The 20,540-nt window shown below is 54.3% G+C and overlaps 10 protein-coding genes across 10 annotated transcripts; 6 read left to right on the top strand and 4 right to left on the bottom strand.

Annotated features, from left to right (window-relative positions):
- Window positions 1-791: 791 nt before the first annotated feature.
- Window positions 792-1,787, bottom strand: B0T26DRAFT_14202 (uncharacterized protein). The gene is made up of 2 exons (XM_060433407.1): window positions 894-1,787; window positions 792-823 (listed from the first exon to the last, which is right to left on the bottom strand). The coding sequence occupies exon 1, from the start codon at window positions 1,674-1,676 to the stop codon at window positions 1,041-1,043; it is 636 nt and encodes a 211-aa protein (XP_060302239.1). The 5' UTR covers window positions 1,677-1,787; the 3' UTR covers window positions 792-823; window positions 894-1,040.
- A 754-nt stretch (window positions 1,788-2,541) lies between these two features.
- B0T26DRAFT_736306 (uncharacterized protein) lies at window positions 2,542-4,373 on the top strand (the record flags this gene model as incomplete). The annotated part of the gene is made up of 2 exons (XM_060443316.1): window positions 2,542-2,718; window positions 2,982-4,373. 2 exons carry the CDS (start codon window positions 2,542-2,544, stop codon window positions 4,371-4,373), a joined length of 1,569 nt encoding a protein of 522 aa, XP_060302238.1.
- Window positions 4,374-5,131: 758 nt separating this feature from the next.
- Window positions 5,132-5,823, top strand: B0T26DRAFT_683851 (magnesium transporter). Its single transcript, XM_060440824.1, has 2 exons — window positions 5,132-5,295; window positions 5,356-5,823. The coding sequence occupies exons 1-2, from the start codon at window positions 5,240-5,242 to the stop codon at window positions 5,720-5,722; spliced, it is 423 nt and encodes a 140-aa protein (XP_060302237.1). The 5' UTR covers window positions 5,132-5,239; the 3' UTR covers window positions 5,723-5,823.
- A 1,013-nt stretch (window positions 5,824-6,836) lies between these two features.
- B0T26DRAFT_808167 (muts domain V-domain-containing protein) lies at window positions 6,837-9,617 on the top strand (the record flags this gene model as incomplete). Its single annotated transcript, XM_060447243.1, has 9 exons — window positions 6,837-7,086; window positions 7,141-7,542; window positions 7,573-7,645; window positions 7,693-8,012; window positions 8,085-8,514; window positions 8,566-8,603; window positions 8,634-8,692; window positions 8,767-9,354; window positions 9,515-9,617. The coding sequence occupies exons 1-9, from the start codon at window positions 6,958-6,960 to the stop codon at window positions 9,615-9,617; spliced, it is 2,142 nt and encodes a 713-aa protein (XP_060302236.1). The 5' UTR covers window positions 6,837-6,957.
- Window positions 9,618-10,193: 576 nt separating this feature from the next.
- B0T26DRAFT_669773 (uncharacterized protein) lies at window positions 10,194-10,979 on the bottom strand (the record flags this gene model as incomplete). Its single annotated transcript, XM_060439104.1, has 2 exons — window positions 10,194-10,526; window positions 10,641-10,979. 2 exons carry the CDS (start codon window positions 10,977-10,979, stop codon window positions 10,194-10,196), a joined length of 672 nt encoding a protein of 223 aa, XP_060302235.1.
- Window positions 10,980-11,770: 791 nt separating this feature from the next.
- Window positions 11,771-12,955, top strand: B0T26DRAFT_669772 (uncharacterized protein; the record flags this gene model as incomplete). The annotated part of the gene is made up of 1 exon (XM_060439103.1): window positions 11,771-12,955. The coding sequence occupies one exon, from the start codon at window positions 11,771-11,773 to the stop codon at window positions 12,953-12,955; it is 1,185 nt and encodes a 394-aa protein (XP_060302234.1).
- A 200-nt stretch (window positions 12,956-13,155) lies between these two features.
- On the bottom strand, window positions 13,156-13,930 carry B0T26DRAFT_631536 (ubiquitin-conjugating enzyme/RWD-like protein; the record flags this gene model as incomplete). Its single annotated transcript, XM_060436358.1, has 2 exons — window positions 13,156-13,772; window positions 13,864-13,930. The coding sequence occupies 2 exons, from the start codon at window positions 13,928-13,930 to the stop codon at window positions 13,156-13,158; spliced, it is 684 nt and encodes a 227-aa protein (XP_060302233.1).
- A 322-nt stretch (window positions 13,931-14,252) lies between these two features.
- B0T26DRAFT_669770 (armadillo-type protein) lies at window positions 14,253-16,392 on the top strand (the record flags this gene model as incomplete). The annotated part of the gene is made up of 2 exons (XM_060439102.1): window positions 14,253-14,514; window positions 14,576-16,392. 2 exons carry the CDS (start codon window positions 14,253-14,255, stop codon window positions 16,390-16,392), a joined length of 2,079 nt encoding a protein of 692 aa, XP_060302232.1.
- Window positions 16,393-17,267: 875 nt separating this feature from the next.
- B0T26DRAFT_14139 (uncharacterized protein) lies at window positions 17,268-18,303 on the top strand. Its single transcript, XM_060433402.1, has 2 exons — window positions 17,268-17,886; window positions 18,042-18,303. Exon 1 carries the CDS (start codon window positions 17,354-17,356, stop codon window positions 17,870-17,872), a length of 519 nt encoding a protein of 172 aa, XP_060302231.1. The 5' UTR covers window positions 17,268-17,353; the 3' UTR covers window positions 17,873-17,886; window positions 18,042-18,303.
- Window positions 18,304-19,016: 713 nt separating this feature from the next.
- Window positions 19,017-19,976, bottom strand: B0T26DRAFT_683839 (HRDC-like protein). The gene has a single exon (XM_060440823.1). The coding sequence runs from the start codon at window positions 19,573-19,575 to the stop codon at window positions 19,246-19,248; it is 330 nt and encodes a 109-aa protein (XP_060302230.1). The 5' UTR covers window positions 19,576-19,976; the 3' UTR covers window positions 19,017-19,245.
- Between the last annotated feature and the right edge of the window lie 564 nt (window positions 19,977-20,540).

Below are 20,540 nucleotides of genomic sequence, written 5' to 3'. Positions count from 1 at the left end.
CAACAGTGGTCATCTAGAGAATCTGACAAGTGAGGTGTCACAGCACCGGACCTGACAGCTGGTACGAACCGGTGGTCTACGCTTAAGACATGTTTGGCAAGGAAACATGCAGCATGAAGATCTACACGGAACATCGGAAAGGACTGAGATTGGACGTATCCAGCCACGTTATCTAATCCCGATGCCCAAGCAGTGAGTACGTCGTGGCAGTGCAGACCAGTTTCCAGATGCCCCAGCTTGCAACTTCTCGACACTTGGTGCCTTGCAGATTTGCAGCTTCCTAATATTTAGATATGCAATGACCATGGACTGTCGTCTGTGCCTGGCCTTGCTCAGCTGCACGGGCAGCAATAAACTAGTGTCTCCCCTTCAACCCAGGCGGTCCAAGGAGGGCCCCTTACCTCCCCAAGTAGGCAACGAAAGAGGTTCAAACAGTCGCAGGCTAATGCAGCTACCCGAAGCGACCTGCAGGGATACAACACCAACTAGATGTTGTCACGGCGGCCGCGTGCGTGATGCGGCTAAGCAATCTGCCAATGGGGGTGGGCTAGTTAGTGCCTTTCCCCCTTGGCTGCCTGACTACCCCCGACGCCGATGTCAACGACAGCGATAGAGAGAACTTACACACCACACACACACACGCCTAACGCCTGCCGCCCGGATAGCTCCCGCCAGTCTCTCCTACTCGCGTGCGCATCACCCAAAAGTCATGTGGTTAGCACAGGAAGACAAGAAGGGGTGAAGGGGTATGAGAGATACGGTGGTCCGGATTGGGTCCCCGGTCTCGCGGTCATCAAAGGAACGCAAGCCGTCTCCAAGTGAGCTAACCAAGGTAGGGAAGATACTTTTAATAGGCAAGGTGCCTGAGGTGTCCGAGGAAGGTATGTAGGTACCTTGGGTAGTCAGCCAGCACCGGCCGGATGCCAGCTCGCGAGACCGTTTCCGGGACTTGCCGGCCACATTCCAGCCAACACTCGGTGGTACCTTGAATCTGCGACACATTTGCACTTTGGATCCGCCTCTCAATCCAGCCTGTGCCATTATTCGAGAAGACGGGATAGCCGCACAGTTCGGATCTCTGCACGAACAGGTGGAGGAGCACAAGGGGGGGGGTTGGCGGTTGAGGCAGAAAGGTGATGGATGAGGGGATGGGATGGGGACAAGATTGCTCTGGGCTGCATCAGAGTCATGGATGATATATATGCACCATCCATGTCTTTCTCCTGCTGGAGCGCGCCAAAATTGACGCTGCCGCAGCAGCCTCGTTTTTCGTACTGTTCTGTCCCGACAGCTACTGGATGTGCACCCGAGCCAAGATAGGAGGAGCAGGGCGTATCATGGCCTGGGCAACGACCACGGCCCAGGGGCCATGTCGGTCCATGCTCCGGCCCCAGGTTTTTGGTGCTAGCTCCTCGTCCAAATGGCCTTCTGCCCTCAACCAGAGAGCCCATGTTCCATGCCTGCTGCCCAAGGCGTGTTCCCGCCGGACTGGATGTCCTGGGATGCTTCCGAATGCGGCAATCCTCTGGGTGGCAGACAACTTCACAACCACACCGCGGCAGGAGAAGCCGCCCATAAAGAGAGTACAAATACAGGGCCATGCCCCATCCTCTTTCTTTCCCATATCTTATGCCACCAAGAATCTCCACGAGACAAAGGCTGTCCAGCTCCTTCATTCAGGCCGCCAGAGAGCGCAACCTGTCAAGCCGCAGCCCACACTACTGACCCATGCCCTGTCCTGGACCACCCGGACAAAGAAAGGAGAGAGACCGCTATAGCATCGCCATAGGAATGCACGGTACTGTCCACGCGAAGAAAAAAAAGCCCCTGGCTTGAGGCACCCGAGCTAACCACCAGGGAGTCCCAGTGGGAGAGCGTGCCCGTGGACAGAGCCGGCATCAAGTGACTTTGATCCAACGGCCTTGTTGGGACCTCATCGAGACGCAGCGTCCCGCCCAGAACGCATAGAGTGGCATTCCCAAAGAGAGAAGCCCATCAGTCATCGCCCTCTGCACAACCACCGTCGAAGAGAGACAAGCACTTCCCAACACCGCTTTCCGCGCACAGCCCACAGCTTGGTCGGCCATTTGTTTGTGAATGCCGGGCGTTGCTGCTCGCGAAGTTGGCCTCACGGGCCCGTAAGACCAAGAAAGACTGAAGGTCCGCTTCCGCTTGGGAGCCTGCTCGGGTTTGGAAATCCTCAAATTGGGGCTGGGAGTCGCTTCTTTCGTGGCCAGCGCGCTAAATTACTCGCTCGAATGATCAAGGCCAGCAGAAGGACGTCGCTCCACATCATCATATTAGCAAGCCCCTTGGAGTGCTGAGTGGTTCAACACTTGCCCCAAAAGTGGTACGGACGAGGCAGCTTCTATTCAACTTGCCCCGGTAGGAAACACCTGGAAGGTGAACCTGGCGGCACGGTAGAGTCGTTTCAACCTTTGGCAGCTCACGGGCCGAAATAACATTCATCGACGAAGGGCACTGCCTCCAGTCAACGACGACCAGTCAACGACGAGCATACGACCTGCTGAGCATACCAGCATGGACCGCAACACGCCGCGGTCGCCGGCCTCGCCCAGATTAGAGCAGCTGCCGACTGGCTTCAACGAACTGGTAAGACACAATGCCGCCACATCATATCCCCGCGAGGTCCACGGCCTACAAATCAGGCAGAGCCAATCTCAGCCGACGTCGAGATACGGGACGCCAGTGCCTCAAGCGCATCGTCCCCAGGGATATGACGCGGCGATGCAGTATCAACAGCAGCGTGGAGGGGTTGACCAGCTTGTAGGGCACTCACTATCCGTGTTAGGCAAGTGTTGCATCAGCTAATCCGTCAACACAGCAGGGCTACCACCACGCCATGTATACTCATGACAGCAGCCCCTATGGTCCCATCCCGGAAGTGAGTTTTATTGCAAGAACAGCGGGTCACGGGGTGAGAGAAATCACTGACAGAGGCATTTTTGGAGGGCGCTCAGCCATATAGCACCCCGGCAACGTCGCCGCCAACCCCGTCTCGGGGGTCGGACATAATGACGACTCGGAGCAACGTCACAACCGGATCAAAGGTGCTGGCACCCAGGAGCGGTCGCATCGAGAAGTCCGCTCCCAAAAAGAAGGCCAAAAAGGAACGGGCCAAGACGCCCAAGAATGTCCCAAATCTCGACAGACCCATGAGCGAGCTGACCGAGGCATCGCAAATACCAGTCGCCGACATCGAGACGTATGTGCACCGGTCGTCCGAAGTGCGCCAGCAAGAAGTCGACACGGGAAAGAACCCGGGCAGGGTCAAGAGGCCCATGAACGCCTTTATGCTCTACCGCAAGGCATATCAACAGCGCGCCAAGGAATGGGCGTCGCAGCACAACCACCAGGTCGTCTCGCGCGTGTGCGGGCTCAGCTGGCCCCTGGAGCCCGAGAGCGTACGGCAACAGTTCAAGGCGTGGGCCGACCTGGAGCGCGACAACCACCAGAAGGCGCACCCCGACTACAAGTTCACGCCCTCCAAGCCGCAGAAGGCCAAGTATGACGACGGCCATAAAAGCGACAATTCGGACCTCGAAGACTTTGACTGGGTCAACCGGACAGGGCGCGGCCGATCGACAACGAAGACGCCCAACGAAGGCGTGGGTGGCGACTATCTCCGGCCCCAGTCGGGCTACGGCATGGGCCCGTACCACCCGATAGGCGACCACGGCGGCATGGGGCTCTCGCACCACCAAAACAGGTCGGCGTTTGACTTCTCCAACCCGGGCCGATCCATGCCGCCGCCGTACGGCCACCGCGACATGCCGGGGCAGTACTACGAGACGCAGGTCCGCAATCAGCAGCACCGCAGTGGCATACACCACCACGGCTTAGTCGAGGATGTCATGATGCACAAAACGCCATCCCCAAGCCTCGCATTCCAACAGCTGACCCACCCGTCGTCCCAGCTGCACCCGCCGCTGCACGGGCACTACGGCCTCGGCCAGTATCACGGGCACTCGCCGGCTTCGGAGCCGCTGCTGCTGCCGCTTTCGCCGTCGCAGCCGCTGCCGCTGCACCGCTTTGATCACCACCGCATCGACCCTTCCCTGCACGACCCGCCGCTGATGGACTCGCACGCCTTCAATAACCTCCTTTTCGACACCGATCTTGGCACCGTTCCACAGTCGTGGCAGACGGCCCACCTCCCGACGGGCCACGACGACGCCGAGGGGGGCCAGTATTCGGACCCGTTCATGAGCTATGACGAGACGCTGCCCATGGACCAGAACGCGTCGCTGTTGAAGGGCGACTGGGAGATCGAGCCTCTTTCGGACACGGCCCAGTTGGACACGAGCTGGGAAGACCCTCCGCCTCAGAAACGTGAGTCTTCGAATGATTGAAGAAGGAGCCTAACGCACACCGGGCGGGTGCGCGGGTTCCAGGGCGCGCATGTCTCTGGAAGAGCTTAGAGTGAGTGGGAGGGGGGGTAGGTAGTTAGGCCGAAGAGGATTGATATTCCAGAACCAGATATCATGTATTTATCTTACTTATCTATCACGGGCATATACGCAGATGCGCAAGCACATGCGGACACACCACATCTCTTTATTGGAAATCTGGAACATCCTATGAGCTGCCCGACATGACGAGTCTGCTGGCCTCCTTGTTGGATTTAAGAGAAAAACAATGGCGTCGGAGGATCTCTTCTTTCCTATTCATATCCCTTGTTTTGGAGTTTTGGATTTTTGGGGGGGGGGAGGGGAATAGACAAAGAAAGTGAACGAGGAAGCATGAAGACGGCCTAGGGGAAGCTGATGTATGTATATTCGATAGCACCTTCCAGAGAAAGAGTCGTGGCACTTCCCCTGTTGGCTCGCAAGACTCCGTCGCAACCAAGGTAATTACACCTACCTCCTTTACTTTAGATACTAGGTATCTAAAAAAAACATGTAAATAATTTTCTTTCTTGCCTCTTTTGACCCAAGATTGCCTATTGTAATTCCTAAGTCGCGTAGTAAACTCGCGCGGAAACGGTATGTATTTACCCAGTACCTTATTTAGTGTTTAATGACTTTTATATGCATACAATACTATATTAGCGCATAATAATGTCATCGCGGCTCGGCTTGCCCACTTATCCGATTTCCAGGCAACCCACCACCAGCTGTGAGCTCCCTCTAAGTACGACGACGTACCGTATTTCAGCCAACGCAAACCGACCCTCTGCCTATCACATCGCGCCGACCAGTCGCGCCCATTGTGCACCATGACGTGGATATCCAAAGCCATTACCCTGTTTGGCGCCGTTCTCCTTGGCCATGCGTAGGCAACCCAATTCATCGTCCCCTTCCATGGACGGCTCGAGCTAACACTCGATCGTAGCTGCTACTCGGCCCAGGAGCATTCGGCTCTGCAATCGTTCAAGGCTGCCACCGCGACCCTAACCTCGTCGTCGCTGGCTGTCGCATCCCTTCCCGTGGATATTGCAATCGAGACTGTCATCGCCATTACCGTCATTCTCTTCGGGCTGGTTCTCGGGACCCGGCCTTTGCGACCAATCCAGTGGCGTGTTTGGGCGGGCAAGATCGAGCGGGAGGGAGAAGAAGGCTTCATGGACAACGACGGAGAGGTGAACAAGGACTTTGTAGGCAACCCTTTTAAGTTCCTAGAGACAAGGCCTGGCTTTGTGGACATCCGAAAGCAGCGCAAGGAGTTTGCCAGCTGGGTCAAGACCAGCAGCACGCAATAACAGCTGCGGTAGCTCTGTCTGATTATATTATTCCCTAAAACTGGCGGCCACGGGACTTGGCCGTAATAAAACTTAAGAAAACCAGTATTGCTGTGCCAGAATCACGGAATGTTTCATCCGTATCTGTTTGTTTGTCCCTGCCAGGCTTCAGTAGGCGGGCCGTGGTCCCGTCCCGGAAGCTCCTTCCCACTACGAGTAAAAGCTTGAACATGAACCATCTGATCTGTGCCTTCCCAATGCGTTCAGGTCTCCTTGCAAGTCCGATACAGGCAGTACTACCAGTTATCCATAATTTGGCATCTTCTCTAAAGCAGGCTCGGGCAGAAATAGAGCCGCAGAAATAGAGCCTTGCTGAGTACGGCCATTGCAGTCGAGCGGCTGTGTCGATCAAGAGTAGCAGCCTTTGATGGTATCATCTAGTCGTTTACTTCACCTTTACAGATCATTGAACTAGCTTCCAGTATTCCCAGTAACCTAGGGATTCGTTCAACCGGTGCAGCTCGTCTCACGAGGGCCGCCAGCTTGGTCAAACGCCCCCGATGGTGGCCAACGGAAGTGCTCAGAGTGTGTATTCCACCACGTCGCGTCTCCTGTCTCCAACAAGCCTAAGTCCAGCTAAACCATTGTCGAGCTCCCAATACTCTTATGCATCATCATATCTCAACACGGGCTCGCCGTCGGCCTTGCGATCCGATCCGTTTGGAAGCTCCAGTCCCTCTCTGCTACATTCCGAGTACAGTGGCCAATCTGCGGTCTCTTCTCGACCTCAGAGTTCCTCCCACGAGTCCTACTCTGAATCAACTTCCACCTATTCAACTCTGAGCTCGCCCTCGCAAACCCGAAGAGCTCGGGTTCTTGATGAAGGGGCTAGAACCTCCCAGACTCGTTCGTCGTTTCACGCCTTTTCTCGGCCTTTGAATTCCCCTGAGCGCAAACAGATAGACGCTATCTCTTCTCGGCGCTCAAGCAGGTCTTCTAATTCTATTCAATCAACTAACTACTACCCTTGTTCCTCGTCTTCTATCGTTTCATCCACTACACGCGTCCGAACAAGACCAAGGACACTATATCGGACGGCGCCGCATTCAGTCACTCGCCGTTAGCCTTCGAACACGCTACCCTCGCCTACAAGTCTCCGACATGTCAGCCCAGGGCGCGATCATTAGTCAACGCTCATCCACACAGATACCACACAGTCCAGCAATGAAGATCATGATGTTTTCAGTGAGTTTAGTATGGGTATCGACATGAACAAGGACGGCAGAGTCGGCTGCTCTTACTACGTAGCCACCGAAGGAGCCTTGTTTATCGAGGAAGACATATCCATGGGCGGAATCGAGGCTGTCGAGACAATTCTACTTCGCGTCTAACCGACAACCATCCTCGTTCTAGCCTACGCTTCAGGTGTGCTGGTTGAGTTTCTTGAGCGAGGCGCACAGCGGCTTGAAAGTGACGAAGCGTCCGACAATAAGCAAGGGTTACACATTTTGCGACACCTTGGATCTGCGGAATTTGATTATGATGCAGGGAAGGTGATATTGGCAAAAGTAGATCTTGGCCCGAACCTTCCAGATTTCTTAGAGGTAGAATCAACAGCGGAGCACTCGGCAAACTATGTTAGCTCTCCCGATCACAGCAAACTCATGCGTCTAGCGAAGACCATCAACCTCGAGAGTCACCTCTCCATTGGGTGTGCCAGGGCAGTTGTGACCGATCTCAACCGTCGTATGTCCATAGAATCTCTGGATACCGACGCCGAGAGGCCCCTTGCGTTTCAGATAAGGTCGACGAAGATGAGCACGCCTGCAGATACGATGCTCGTGAGTGCGGATGCTTTGATATCGCTGCAGATTATACGATCCGAGCTCCATCCCAACCCACAGATACAATGCTCTAACCGCTCGCAACCAAAACTCAAGGAGTGTCTCTCAGTCTCGGGCCTACTCCAGGGTTTTGCTTGCACAGCACAGGGCAAAGCAAAGCGCGTCAGATGCTTTTTCGGCCGAGTACAGATGTCAAACTCATACATGAGCGGCAGAGGGCTATCGCGACTTTTCTGCGTGTCGAGAACCGTGAAGCTCTGCGGGGCATACGAAAGCATCTGAGAAAGATCGAGAACACCAAAACCCTCCTGCTTCACGTGAGAAAGGGTGTAGACCGAATGAGAGGCCAGTTATCCCTGCAAACAGGAGATTGGAAGATATTACTGCGCTTCGCAATGGCCTCCACTCAGCTCAGAGAATACGTGTCTTCGCTCCTGGGATCATCTGATATCGACTCGATTTCGAAGGTAGGTAACTTTGTATAACTTACACCAATGCGAACCGAGACAGTCTGGAACTGGAGCAGCTGATCGCAGTAGATAAGAAGCAGCATCGACCCTCGAATATTTCTATCCATTGGCGAAACGATTCTGAAAACAATCAATTTCAAGCTATCGATGGAGACAGGCCGCACTGAGATTCTCACAGGTGCAAGTGATAATTTGGACGAGCTGAGGCGAGAATTTGCCCACGTGTGCCAAATCCTTCCTAAAATAAAAGGCGAACTCCTGAGAGACGTTCCCGAGTGGGTAACTGAGCATATCCACCATTGCACCGTCATTCCACAGCTAGGATTTCTCGTCGCAGTAACGTTCAATCCTGAGATCGGGGAAGGCGTGTATAGTGGGCAAGACCTAGCCGGAGATGCCTGGCACATAAGCTTCATTAGTGAAGACCTTGTTTACTACAAGACTTCTACTATGGCCAATCTCGACCTCCAGCACGGAGATCTCTCTGCAAGAATTGCTGGTAAGAGTAACATAACATGTCCTGGGTTCTCTAATAACTGGCATTATATAGACGAAGAAATCCGTGTTGCCATAGAACTTGCGGCAGTAGTTCTGGAACACGAGAACGCCATAGTCTAGGCCTCAGAGCTCTTTGGGGATTTTGATAGTCTGCTCTCTCTTGCTTCCGCCGCGGAGAAGTACGGATGGGTGGCGCCTGAGATGACAACATCGAACATTATCGATATTCTGGATGGGCACCATCCGTTGCAAGAGCTTGTCTCCTCATCGTGCACCTGGCCCATATGGGAAGCTATGTACCTACTACACGAGCTACGATTGGGATAACGGATCGGATTTTGACTCGGATTGCTACCCGAGAGACCGTCGTGGATGATGAAAGTACCTCCTTGGTAGACTTGAAGCAGGCGGCTTTCTCAATGAAATTTGCTACTCGCCGGAGTCTGCTCCTGATTGACGAGTTTGGCAAAGGTACCACTATGGAAGCCGGCGCCGCCCTCTTTGCAGCTTATCTCATCCATTTCCTTGATCTCGACATGGAAAATCTAAAGGTGCTTGTCAGTACCTACTTCCACGAAATATTCGAGCACGGCTTTATAGGGCCCAGGGACGGTGTGGCATTTGCCCACATGGAGGTTCGGCTTAACCCCGAGGCTCAAGATGCAGAGGACCAACTCACGTTTCTGTTTAAGCTCCTCGAGGGTCGAGACGAGCGCAGCCTTGGGGTATTGTGTGCGGCTATTAATGATATTCCGAGCGACGTCATTGAAAGAGCCGATTACATCGTGAGCCTACAGGAGAGCAACGAGGACCTCGTGGAAGCATACGAGAATTCACGAGAGTTTGTGGAGGGAGGCTGGGGGAGTCAGAGCTGGTGGCGAGGCGCTTTTTAACGATCAAAACCCCCAGGACTGGTAGGGGTCGAGGAGATATCAGCCGCATCAGAGCAATGCTGGAAGAAGTTCTATCGATCCATGATAAAGACACCGACATGTATTCAGAGGACAGAGTGCCAACCTAGCTTTGCGAGCTGGTCAGGATGCCATGGGTGGCCTGCATTCGATGGCTAAGATAATCGAGGGAACAAAAGCAGGATGGTTGTGATGTACTATTTTTTTCCCTGCTCGATGAGTGACAAGCCTGCCATCCCTCGGTCTACGGGCCGGTGAAAAGGATAGGCCTACTTATATGATATTCAATAAAAACACTACTAAACCCAACGAACCTATCGGAATAATTGGCGTCACTTTTACTTCTGAAGCATAGTATTGGATATATAAACCGTCTTCATGATGGGTATTGTGAAAATGGACTACCAGGGATGTCCTATAAAGAGATAGAAAATGTAAACTACACAGACATCGCCTCGCCATACTCCGTACCCTAACACGTTTCCATCAAATAGTTCCTACAACGTACCCAGGCTTCATTATGTACTCATCCGCCCCAGGAATATCATTTCCTACACATTAGCAAATACATGATTATGCCAATACTTTAATCCTTCTCCGAAACATGGCTCGGCGTTTAGCTCCCGAGGGGCTCCGTCCTCGAGGCAATAACCAGAGCAGAAAGCGCTGGCAGCCCGTCATAAATCTCGTTTGTTAAGCCATCCGACTGCACCGCGCAACACCGGCCCCGGCTCCGCACAGGCTGTTACGTCCTCCTGTCGCGGCTGGGTCACCTCAGAGTAAAGGCGCCGGCTAATAATAAGGGCAGGCCCATCCCATAGAATAGCATGGCCCCGACTTGAGGCCCAGACGAGTTTGGAAGCGCAAAGGGGCTCGAGTCTGTGAGCACTGGGTTGGGCGCGTCTGCGGCGGAACTTGGAGACTCCGAGCTGGACGGTGTGACCACGACTGGGGGCGGCTGCGACGGAGGCGAAGGCGGCGAGGCGTCTGTTGCTGCCGCGGGCGCGGCTGACGTCTGTTGATCCTGCGCCGAAGCCAAAGTGCTGGAGGGAGCATCCTGGACGGCCGTTGACTGGGTTGATGGTGACTGTGTTGGCTTTGACTGTATTGACGTTGAATGTGTTGAAGTTGTTTTTGGAGTTGCTGCCGCCGGTTTTGGCGTGGTGGTTGGCGTGGCTTTTGTCGTCGTGGAGGGGAGTTTGGACAACACGCTCACGACGCTCTTGGCTGCCTTGAGCGAGGAGTCGGGGATGGGCTTCTTGATGCCCTTGCAGCCGGCAGTCATGATATTCAAGAATTCGCCGTCAACCTTGGGGAAGTCGTCCTTGCAGTTGTAGTATACGCATGTTACCACAGTCTCGAGAAAGTAAGACCTCGCTGTCGTACACATGCACTTTGAATCGTCCGTCTGGCAGCCAGAGTGCCCGGCGCACGTGTCGACGCAAGTTGGGAATTTGAACGACGGCGTCATCGTCGCCGACGCCGCCAGCTCAGCCTGTCCCAATAACGAAAGTAGGCATGGTAGGCCGATGAGGGCGAGGCGGGTAAACCCCATGGCGTCGAGAGTGCTGTCCTATCAAGACGGGCTGGAAATCCCCCTAACTCTATTCGAGGCTATATCGCCTGTAATAAGGCGCCCTTCTCGAGATTATTCAAGACGGCCAAGACAAGGAGACGGCAATGATGAGAGAGCAAAGCTTGTCTCAGGCCCAGGGCAAATGCCCCAGGTAAGCCCGAGGACTGCGTCTACTGCGATTGCGAGCCCTCGCACATTGTTCTGAAATGGGTGGGCAGCTGCCTGCCTTACGCACACCCAGCAAAGCGTCCTGCGGGCGCGCATCTGAAACAAGATCGATTAGGCATTCAGCCGGTTGAGCTTCTTTCCCCCCCAGTCTTCCAGCTCCTTTAATTACCGCCCCCCGTATAAGGTCTTGGCACAGAGTGGGAGTGTGGGGTAGCATGAAGTGAGTCTAAGAACAACTCAATCCAGTCTGGCGGGAGCGAATCTGTGCACTTGTTGTTTCGACACTGCGACTACTTTTGATCGTCAGTGACGGGACTTCCCAAGTCTGTTTGGAGAAGCTTTCAACACTACTTGGAGTAGGCTCTATTATGGGCAAGGCAACTGAGCTCCTTACTAGAGTTAGGTATCAAGCTGCTTATGTCCTCTGTCAGTGACTGAAGTGTAACGGTCAATGGCCCCTGCAATGTGCGGGGCAACTGCCTTATCGATAAGCCTCACGATACACCCAAAAATTCCGACAGCACAAAAAAGTTACAAGTGGATGCACCAGCGTAGCATCTCCTCAATCCTCTCACGACCGCAGCCCAACTGCTCCCGCCAAGATGGCACCCACGAAGCCCAATCCGAGGGCACAGAAAGCAAAGGCGAAAGAACGGGCCCGAGCCAAGAAGGCTGCCGTGAATACAAGAGAACTGCTCGCCAATGCGACGGCCATGCTCGAGGTGGGCGACGCTGAAGGGGCGGCAAAAGCTGCACGCGCCGCCTATGAGCACATTGGCGATGGGGGGCAGCAAGCTGGCGCGGCATTGACTCTCCTCGGCCAAATAAACATCGAGATGGGCGAGATCGACCGCGCTCGCAAGTACCTCATGTCTGCTGCTAAAGTTGACGAGGCCGGCACGCTCCCCGAGGAGCTCGGCGGCGGCCCCGACAAATTCCTGTGGCTGGCGCAGCTCAGCGAAGAGGGAGGCCAAGATAGCGTTTCATGGTATGAGCGGGGAGCCGCCGTTCTGCGCACTCAGATTCAGACGCTGGGCGACGCGCTCGACTCGCTGCCCCTGACACGCCACGAGCAGGAGGCGGTCATCGCCGAAAAGCGGCGCAAGCTTGCAGATACTCTCTGTGCAGTCACCGAGGTCTACATGACAGATCTCAGCTGGGAGGAAGATGCCGAGCAACGGTGCGAGGCCCTTATCACCGAAGCCACTATGCTCGCCCCTGAGCTAGCCGATACATGGCAGACTGTAGCCAATGTGCGCATCTCGCAGTCGCGAACCAAAGAGGCACAGGAAGCTCTAAAAAGGAGTCTTGACTTCTGGATTCACCTTCCGCCTGAGGACCCTGGCGTCCCTGCTTTCCCCACACGCGTTAGCTTGGTCAGGCTCTTGATCGAGGTTGGCATGGAGCAGAGGGCAATCGAAGTCGCCGAGCGTCTAATCAGCGAGGATGATCAAAGTGTAGAGGCTTGGTATCTTGGAGGCTACGGCAGGTATGTGCTGGGCGAGAAGCTGAAGAGCGGAAACCAGGCCTCAGACTCGGACGACTGGGAGGACATTTGGCAATCAGCGCGGAAGCGGCTTGCCCAGTGCCTGCGTATTTTCGACGCTGAAGAGTATGAAGATGAGAGGTTAAGAGAGCATTCGCAGGAGTTACTTGCATCGATCAATAATGAGCTAGGGGATGCCCCTGATCAAGGCGATGATCAAGCGGCGTGGGAAGATACGGAAGACGGAGGCGACGACGACGACGACGACGACGACGACGACGGAGATGCGGAGATGCAATAGAATACCTGCAATTACCCCATGCCTCGCGCGCTCAACATCTGACGTTGGCGGGTTCATATTTGATTCATGGCTGCATATAAAGGAGTCCAGGAAGGAAAAACGCGTTTTGTTGGGGGTTAAGGAGCATATAATTATCAGGAAGCGATTCATGATTAAGCCATGCCTCTTTCTGGCGGACTTGTCGCCATTAAGACTCTTGCTCAGGAATCTTGGACCGTGAGCTTCTGTACATCCTCGGTGGGAATTTCGTCCTCATCACCCTCATCTTGGTTGGTCGCGAGACCACGCTCCCAGAGTTGCCTCCCCGTGAGTTTGGCAGGCTCTTTTATCCTGGCCTTCTTCATCTCGGCGGCTTTCTCTTCTTCCTCCCTTAAACGTGCCTCTTCAATCTCCTGCAAAAATGACTCCCTCCACTTTAAGAATGTCTCGCGATTGACTGGTGTCCCGTCGAATTTTTTGTTCTCTTCGCGCTCGGCTGCTAGGACCTTCTCTTCGTGGGCCCTTATGGCAGCGTTCCTGCGCTCCAGCACCAACTGCTCCGCGGCGTCCTTCAGAGCTGAAACCAAGGTGAAGACCATGGCCATTCCGAGGTTTTCCTCGATAGTTGCTTGCAGGTCCTGAAGCAACTGCGCCTTGTCATCGGCAACATTCAGAAACTGGTGTGGGGATGCATTCTGGGACGCCGCAAGTTCGAGGAATGGGGCCTTGTCTGGGTACTCGTCCGGGTATCGCACCGTCAGAAGCATGACAGGCGGCTCATTTTCGTCATCCGGAATGTCTAGCGGAATTGATATTCTGTACTCGGTCTCGGATATGTCTATATGCAAAGTGTTGGATTAGGCCGGGTCCAACTGCGTGGTAGCCAACCATCTTGAGAAGCTTGAGCCAATCAATCGATGGGTGTGTACCTGTGATCTCGTCCGCAAAAATGGAATCTAGAACCTCGCGTTCTTCGACTTGGTCTTCGCGCCCCATATTGCACTCGTTGTAGGAGATTGTTAGCTAGATTGTACACTGGATCCTGTTGCGCCTTGGCTGGTGACCTTTGAGAGCAAGTTGAGGCCAGGGCGTAAGCGAGGAGGGGCATCTCCTGGCGCTGGCCGGGTTCGCAGCCGGGTTGTAAAGCTTTAATCTTCACCGCCCGGCAGATAACAAGGATGCTAAGACTTGCATCCTAAAAAAAATCAGTCGATACGGATAAACCACTGGAAATCTCATCTGGGCGAAATACTGCTAGCATCGCAACTAAAAAATAATCAAGACTATTTGACCAGCGTGCAACTCACAATACCGCACAATGGCACAAAAAACGACTGCGCCCGCCACAAACACGAAACGAAAAGTCGGTTCGAGCGAAAAGTACAACAGTGGCAGCCGAGCCAAGAAAGCGAGAACCGAACCTTTGAAGAAGAAGGCCAGCTCCGACGACAGCGACTCGTCAGACTCGGTAGACGACGGCGGCGCAGAGGTAGACTCACTGCCGCCGCGCGCCAGGGCGGTCCAGGAAGTAGAAAGGGCCAAGGCGGCTAGCAATGGCTCGGGAAAGACGGCCGAGACAGGTTCGTGTTTTCTTCTTGCATCATGTTCCATGACGGCCTCCTCTAATTCGCTACCCCCTAGGCTTGAGCGCTAAAGAGTCGCACGCAAAGCAGAAGCAACTAGCTCTGGAACGCAGGAATGCGAAGCCACTGGCCGACGAGCTACAGCGGACCAAGAAGCTGTGGGAACGCCTACGCCGGAAGTCCCATGTGCCCAAGGAGGAGCGCCAGCAGCTCGTTGACGAGCTGTACGGCATAATCACAGGGCGCGTCAAGGACTTTGTGTTAAAGCATGACGCCGTGCGTGCCGTACAGACAGCCATCAAGTACTCCACCCCGACCCAGCGGAAGCAGATTGCCAAGGAGCTCCAGGGAACCTATGCGCAGCTTGCTGAGAGCAGGTATGCCAAGTTCCTGATCGGGAAGCTTCTTGTACAGAATGACGCCGAGACCCGGGATATGATCATTCCCGAGTTCTACGGCAAGGTGCGGAAGCTCATCAACCATTCCGAGGCTTCTTGGATCCTCGACGATGTCTACCGCGGCGTCGCCACCAAAGAACAAAAGGCCCATCTGCTGCGCGAGTGGTACGGGCCGGAGTTCGCCCTGTTCAGACAGCCTGACAATACCAACGCCACTGCCGATCTTTCTGAGATTCTTGCCAAGGAGCCCAGCAAGAGGGCGATTGTGCTGAAGTACCTCTGCGACATGACAAACGGCCTGATACAGAAGAAGTTGACGGGCTTCACCATGCTCCACGATGCCATGTTGCAGTACTTCCTGAACCTGAAGCCCGAGAGTGAGGAGCTGAAAGAATTTAGCGAGGTCGTCCGGGGAGATGATAACGGCGACTTGCTCAAAAATATGGCCTTCACCAAGTCGGGTGCCAGGCTGGTGTGCTTGCTGCTGGCGCACGGAGGTGCAAAGGATCGCAAACAGATCCTCAAGACCTTCAAGGATGCGTTCCAATCCATGTGCGGCGATGCTTATGGCCACATGATCATTCTGGCCGCGTACGACCTCATTGACGATACCGTGCTCACGTCCAAGACTATCTTCCCCGAGATTCTGGGCAAGAGCGAGGAGAAGGATACGCACAACATTCCGTTTCTGGCCAATGATCTCAACGCGCGTATAACCATCTGCTACCTATTTGAGGGACAGTCCAAATCCCTGTTCCCATCCAGCCATGCCAGTGACCTGGAGATCCTGAATGAGATCCACGAGATCAGAAAGACGACAAGCAAAAAGGACCCCGAAATTCGGCACAAGGAGCTGGTGGCGGCATTGTCCGCACAATTACTGGCGGCCGTTGCTTCGTCGCCCTCTGACCTGGTGCAGACATCCTTTGGCTGCCAGTTCGTCACTGATGTCTTGTTGTCTGCACAAGGCGATAAGACAAGCGTCTTGGAAGCGATTGCCTCAACTGCGGCTAGTGACTTGACGCCGGTGGTCTCGGAGGATGCCTTAGTCCTACCATTGCCTCACATCTCCCTCACCCCTCATGGTGGCAAGATGTTTAGGACTCTTATTGCTGGCGGTAGATTTGACAAGGAAGCCGGCGCCGTCAAGCGTATTGATCCGCCGCTCAACTTTGCCGACATCCTGTATCCTGTCATCAAAGAACATGTTGTACAGTGGGCGGCTGGGCCTAGTTCGTTCACAGTGTTGGCGCTACTCGAGGCGCCTGACTTTACCTCGAAGCAGGAACTTTTGAAGACACTTCGCTCGGAAAGAAAGACTCTGGAGAAGGCGGCAGTTGAAGAGACGGCGAATCAAAAGGCAAAGGCCGAGGCCGACAAAACAAAGCCGAAGGGGGCTCGTCGTCCCAAACAAGGCCAGTCGAAATTGGGGGGTAACCAAGGGACAAGGTTGCTACTTGAGAAGCTGGGCAACTAAGTGTGGCCGTGCGGTTGGCGACAAGGATATCTCGCATACGCGGGCGCGCCTGCTTGATATGACGGTTCTGCCTGTAGCAATAATGAAGAAGAAAATAGCAAGTGCCAAAATAGCAAGCGCCAGACAGACCTTGGCGTTATACCCTCGGGACTTTTCGGAGTTTTCCCCTATTCAAAGTCTTACAACATTGAGTGGCGTACTTTTGCCTCAACGCCAGGCCATGGCTTCAGATTTTTGGATGGAATCCCGAGCAGGCTTTTGTGTCAAACAATCTAGTGAGGGTAGTTTGCCGTGAGAGATATCCGAACCGACAACTGCTCCTGGCAGACGTGGTCGAGGAACAGGGGCACGCAAGCCCAGCAGACCTTCCCACTACACAACACATGATCGGACGGCTGTTTTGGGTAGCTGCAATTGCCAAAGCCTGTGTAACAGACGTATATGGATGTGGTGGCCGTGGTGTGGTAGTGGCACGCGGATCAGGCAAACTTGGTGAGTGGAAGGGAACACGGCAATTTTATCGAATTCTCCTCGCGGAATTCTATTGAGCAAATGAAGGCGTTACCGAAACCCCCCTCTATCGGCTCTTTTATCTATTACATATGTGGTTTTTGGTCGTTTCGGTGTGCCTCGTATTTGGCTCAACATAGGCAGCTTTGGGCTGTCCTCGTCAAGAGTGCACCAGGCCAGGTGGACTTGGTAGCTTTGAAGCTATCGTCATCATCTTCATCATCAGACACAGGTTTCGCCAGACAAAGGGGCTGTCGAGACAGGCTTCTGGTCCCATGACCTTCTTCCACTGGACTTGGGATGCGTTTGGCTAACGGCCCTGACTTCGATACTCTTCTCGTCGCTCTCCTCCACGCCCGGAGGGAGGGGGCTGGCGGGGACGGCGCAGTACGACCATCTTCAGCAGGACCACTCCCGGGCAGTCGTCGAGGCCCCATCCTCAACGTCCGCCATGGCCTCGGAGCGAATCCCAGCCGTAAATGAGGATGGGCTATTCAGAGCTTGCCAGCCTGGCTACCTGTGGTGGAGCTGCACCTTCACCTCGCCCACCTACCAGGGATGCTTGCCAGCAAGTTCCTGTCGGGTGTCCCGTGTCTGCCCAGCAACCTATGAGCACGGCAAGCACCCCGACCAGCTTCCAGACCAGCTCCGAGGGGGTGCAACACTCACATCCCGTCACGACGACCAACAATGCACCACTGGGCTGGGCGTCGTCGTCGCCGTCGTCGTCCACTCTTCCCGAATCCTTAAGTCGCAGCACTCAAACAACACCAGCGTCGAGCACTATCCCAGCAGTGGTCCCAGCTTCTTCCGCTGCTGTCACCAACCGCAGCGACTCCACATTATCTGTGGGCGAAGTCGTGAGTGTTGCGGTGGGCTGCTGCTGTGGTTTCTTCATACTTCTTGCCACACTGGTCAGCACATAGGCACGGACGAGGCGGCGGCGGCGTGCCTCCAAGGGGCTGCATAGCTCAAGGGCCGCAGGTGAGGTGTTCTTCATTGCCGGTCTAGCCAGCCTTGCTGACTCAATATGTTCTCCTCTGGGAGGCGAGCAACTGCGGGATGGGGTAGAGCGGCCCCAAGACCAGGAACGAGGGATAACACACACGCTGACATGTATCCCGGAGACAACTATCTAGAGAACGACACGAAGGGACGACACGACAGCACCCGCGTGTCACCCGAAACTGCTTCACCGCTGCAACGCCATGGTTGCGTGATTCACTCATATCTCCGAGCTCGACTCTACCGCCGTTGCTCAGCTGGGGGAACTCGAGGGGACGGCGCTTGGTTTGGGCCGGGCAGTTGGTCCAGAGCAGAATATGACATGGTCAGTGGCTAGCTCCGGGGTAGAGCAAAAGCCAATTCCCGAATGGCCGCGGGCAACACTTGGCGTAACTAAGCAGGAAGACGACTCAGGGGCATACGTGAACAGCTGGACGCGCTACCAGGTGGTCCAGATCTAAGTGGAAAGCCGGCCATGTCCGACCATCTCGGACAGGAGAGCTTATGGCTGAAGATGGCGACCATATGAAAATATGCCCGTTGGGCGGTCTAACCGGAGAGCCTTGTTTGGTGTGTCTCTGTTAAAGCTGGAAAACAGGGTACCAGGTACCCACACATCAGCCCAAGGGTATTATGGTATTCCGAGTGCTCCCAAAAAAGATGATAGAGGATTTATACATCAAATCCCTCTGACCCCCCAGTACGCCATGCCATGCCATGCCATGCCTTTTCTTTTATAGTCCTCCTTCGTCTCCGCCTGCCGGGACGTATCCTGATGTGCGTCAAGATGTAGGCGCATCCGTCCATCTGCCGAGAAACCAGCCTCCTCGTGTACTGATGACGCAGGCGCCTACGATAGACACGATAGCGCGAGCAAATAAAGAAGCACCTCCCCCCCACCCTCTCCATGTAACTGTCCATGTCGATGGATTCGCTTAGCCGTAAACTCTAATAGCACCGCAGCTTCTTCCCCTCTACCTCTTGCGTATCGAGGGTCTTGACCCTGGCCTCATGAGGTCATGAGCTTGGCCATCTCGTCCAGTAGCTCCTGTAAGTCCTCATCGCTGATCTTTTCGGCAAGCGAGGGTATGAGGGTCTTGCACTCGTCCGCGCTGTCGCAACAGAGCGAGCCTGGGTTGGCAGGGCAAGAAAAGATTATTGTCAGCCAAAAGAAACCAAACCAAGCCAAAGCGCTTGCTTTTTCTTTGCTTTTTTTTTTTTTTTTTTTTAATAAAAATGAAAAATGAAATAAAATGAAATAAAAAGGGACCGGGCACCGAGACGCGCAAACTGCCGTCTCCCCCTCCCATTGGGTACCCGCGCGCGAGCCTTTGGCAGTCAGTACTCACCGATCTGGGCGCGTTCAAACTTGGTCAGCTCCTTGTGGGCGCTCAAGAGGCGCTCGACGGCCTCGACATTTTCCTTCTGCTTGAAACGGGCAAATGCATCGAGGTAGTCGAGCGTTTTGTTGAGAACGTCAGTCTCGTTGCGGTCTTTGCGATCCTTGCGGCGCTTCACCATGAGCGCGTTGATGACGAGCGACGCCTCGGACAGCGTCAGCGTGTCCACGTCCTGGAACTCGCCCAATTTCAGCGTCGCGGAAGCCTCCTCTTCGCCTGCTGGCGGCGGCTTAGGTCGTGAGGTCGGTGCGTGGGCCTGGTCGGACATGTTGGGTGGGATTGCACTTCCTCTTTTATCTTTTACCCTTGAATCGATTCTCTTCGCCCTAATGTTCTCTTCTCTAGATGTATTTCCACGTGCGACCCGGCCAGTGCAGCTTCTTGGTTTTCCTTGGCCGGGATTCCGCACCTCGTGTAGCTAGCCTGCGTCTCTATTGACCAAGAGTCGCGAAAGTACCGAGTACGGGCAGTGGCAGTCGATTCGCCCGTCACAAAGTCGCGTTTCCTTGCCCGATCGCTTTCTTTCCAGTTGCAAGTGTATGCTTTGATGAGTTATACACTATCCCTTTGCTGTTAAAGAAGACGCGCGTGCTGAAGCAAAGGTGTAATTGTCGTCGCCCTGTGTTGCGACGTTGAAATGGTGGTCGTTCGCTGGTCAGCTGAGGCTCTCTTCCCTCAATGGGCACAGCCACTTTGTCGTTCGTTGTAAGGCTGGGCCCCCCGTTAAGGTTGCATGCTAAGTGTGGTTTCAGCGGTAAGCACTGTGTGGATTTTAGGGCAAGACGGACAGTCTCCAGCAGCGGTACTGCGCTCCTCCTGTAATAGAGGGGCTAATACCTGGGGTATTTAGGCCGTCGGATTGACGTTGCGGTATATTCGTACAGTACGTTCAGCAGAGAACTCTGTACACAGTACTAAACTTGAACCTTCTCCGTACTCGTCGTATTATGTTTACTACGAGCGATAGAAAGAGGTACTTACAAAAGCAACCTAAATTCAAATTGCAAAGCTCGAATCTAAAGAGTGTCCATGATGGCTCAATGCCTAAGGTACTTGAGTAATCACCGTGTCTCTAAGTTTACATGTTCTTTCATGAGCTACTCGGAACAATGAAAACGGCTTTTAAGCCATACCAGACCACGCCCTTTCTTACTCTATCGCTGTTCTTCCCCCCCAAAAGACAGCCTCTTGACTTGAGTAAGGTCGCCTATTGTATAACTGCGATGCGCTCAT

This window comes from Lasiosphaeria miniovina (genome assembly GCF_030549165.1).
Source record: "Lasiosphaeria miniovina strain SMH2392-1A chromosome Unknown B0T26scaffold_1, whole genome shotgun sequence".
Taxonomy (NCBI): domain Eukaryota; kingdom Fungi; phylum Ascomycota; class Sordariomycetes; order Sordariales; family Lasiosphaeriaceae; genus Lasiosphaeria; species Lasiosphaeria miniovina.
This window is presented reverse-complemented; position numbering and strand designations above follow the sequence as displayed.

What these genes read in the sequence shown, in the direction of transcription:
- B0T26DRAFT_683851 (XM_060440824.1), top strand. Translation starts at nt 5,240, where the DNA reads ATGACGTGGATATCCAAAGCCATTACCCTGTTTGGCGCCGTTCTCCTT. An exon ending in GCCGTTCTCCTTGGCCATGC is followed by an intron (nt 5,296 to 5,355) that starts GTAGGCAACCCA and finishes ACTCGATCGTAG; the next exon opens with CTGCTACTCGGCCCAGGAGC.
- B0T26DRAFT_14139 (XM_060433402.1), top strand. Translation starts at nt 17,354, where the DNA reads ATGGCCTCGGAGCGAATCCCAGCCGTAAATGAGGATGGGCTATTCAGA.
- B0T26DRAFT_683839 (XM_060440823.1), bottom strand. Translation starts at nt 19,575, where the DNA reads ATGTCCGACCAGGCCCACGCACCGACCTCACGACCTAAGCCGCCGCCA.
- B0T26DRAFT_14202 (XM_060433407.1), bottom strand. Translation starts at nt 1,676, where the DNA reads ATGAAGGAGCTGGACAGCCTTTGTCTCGTGGAGATTCTTGGTGGCATA.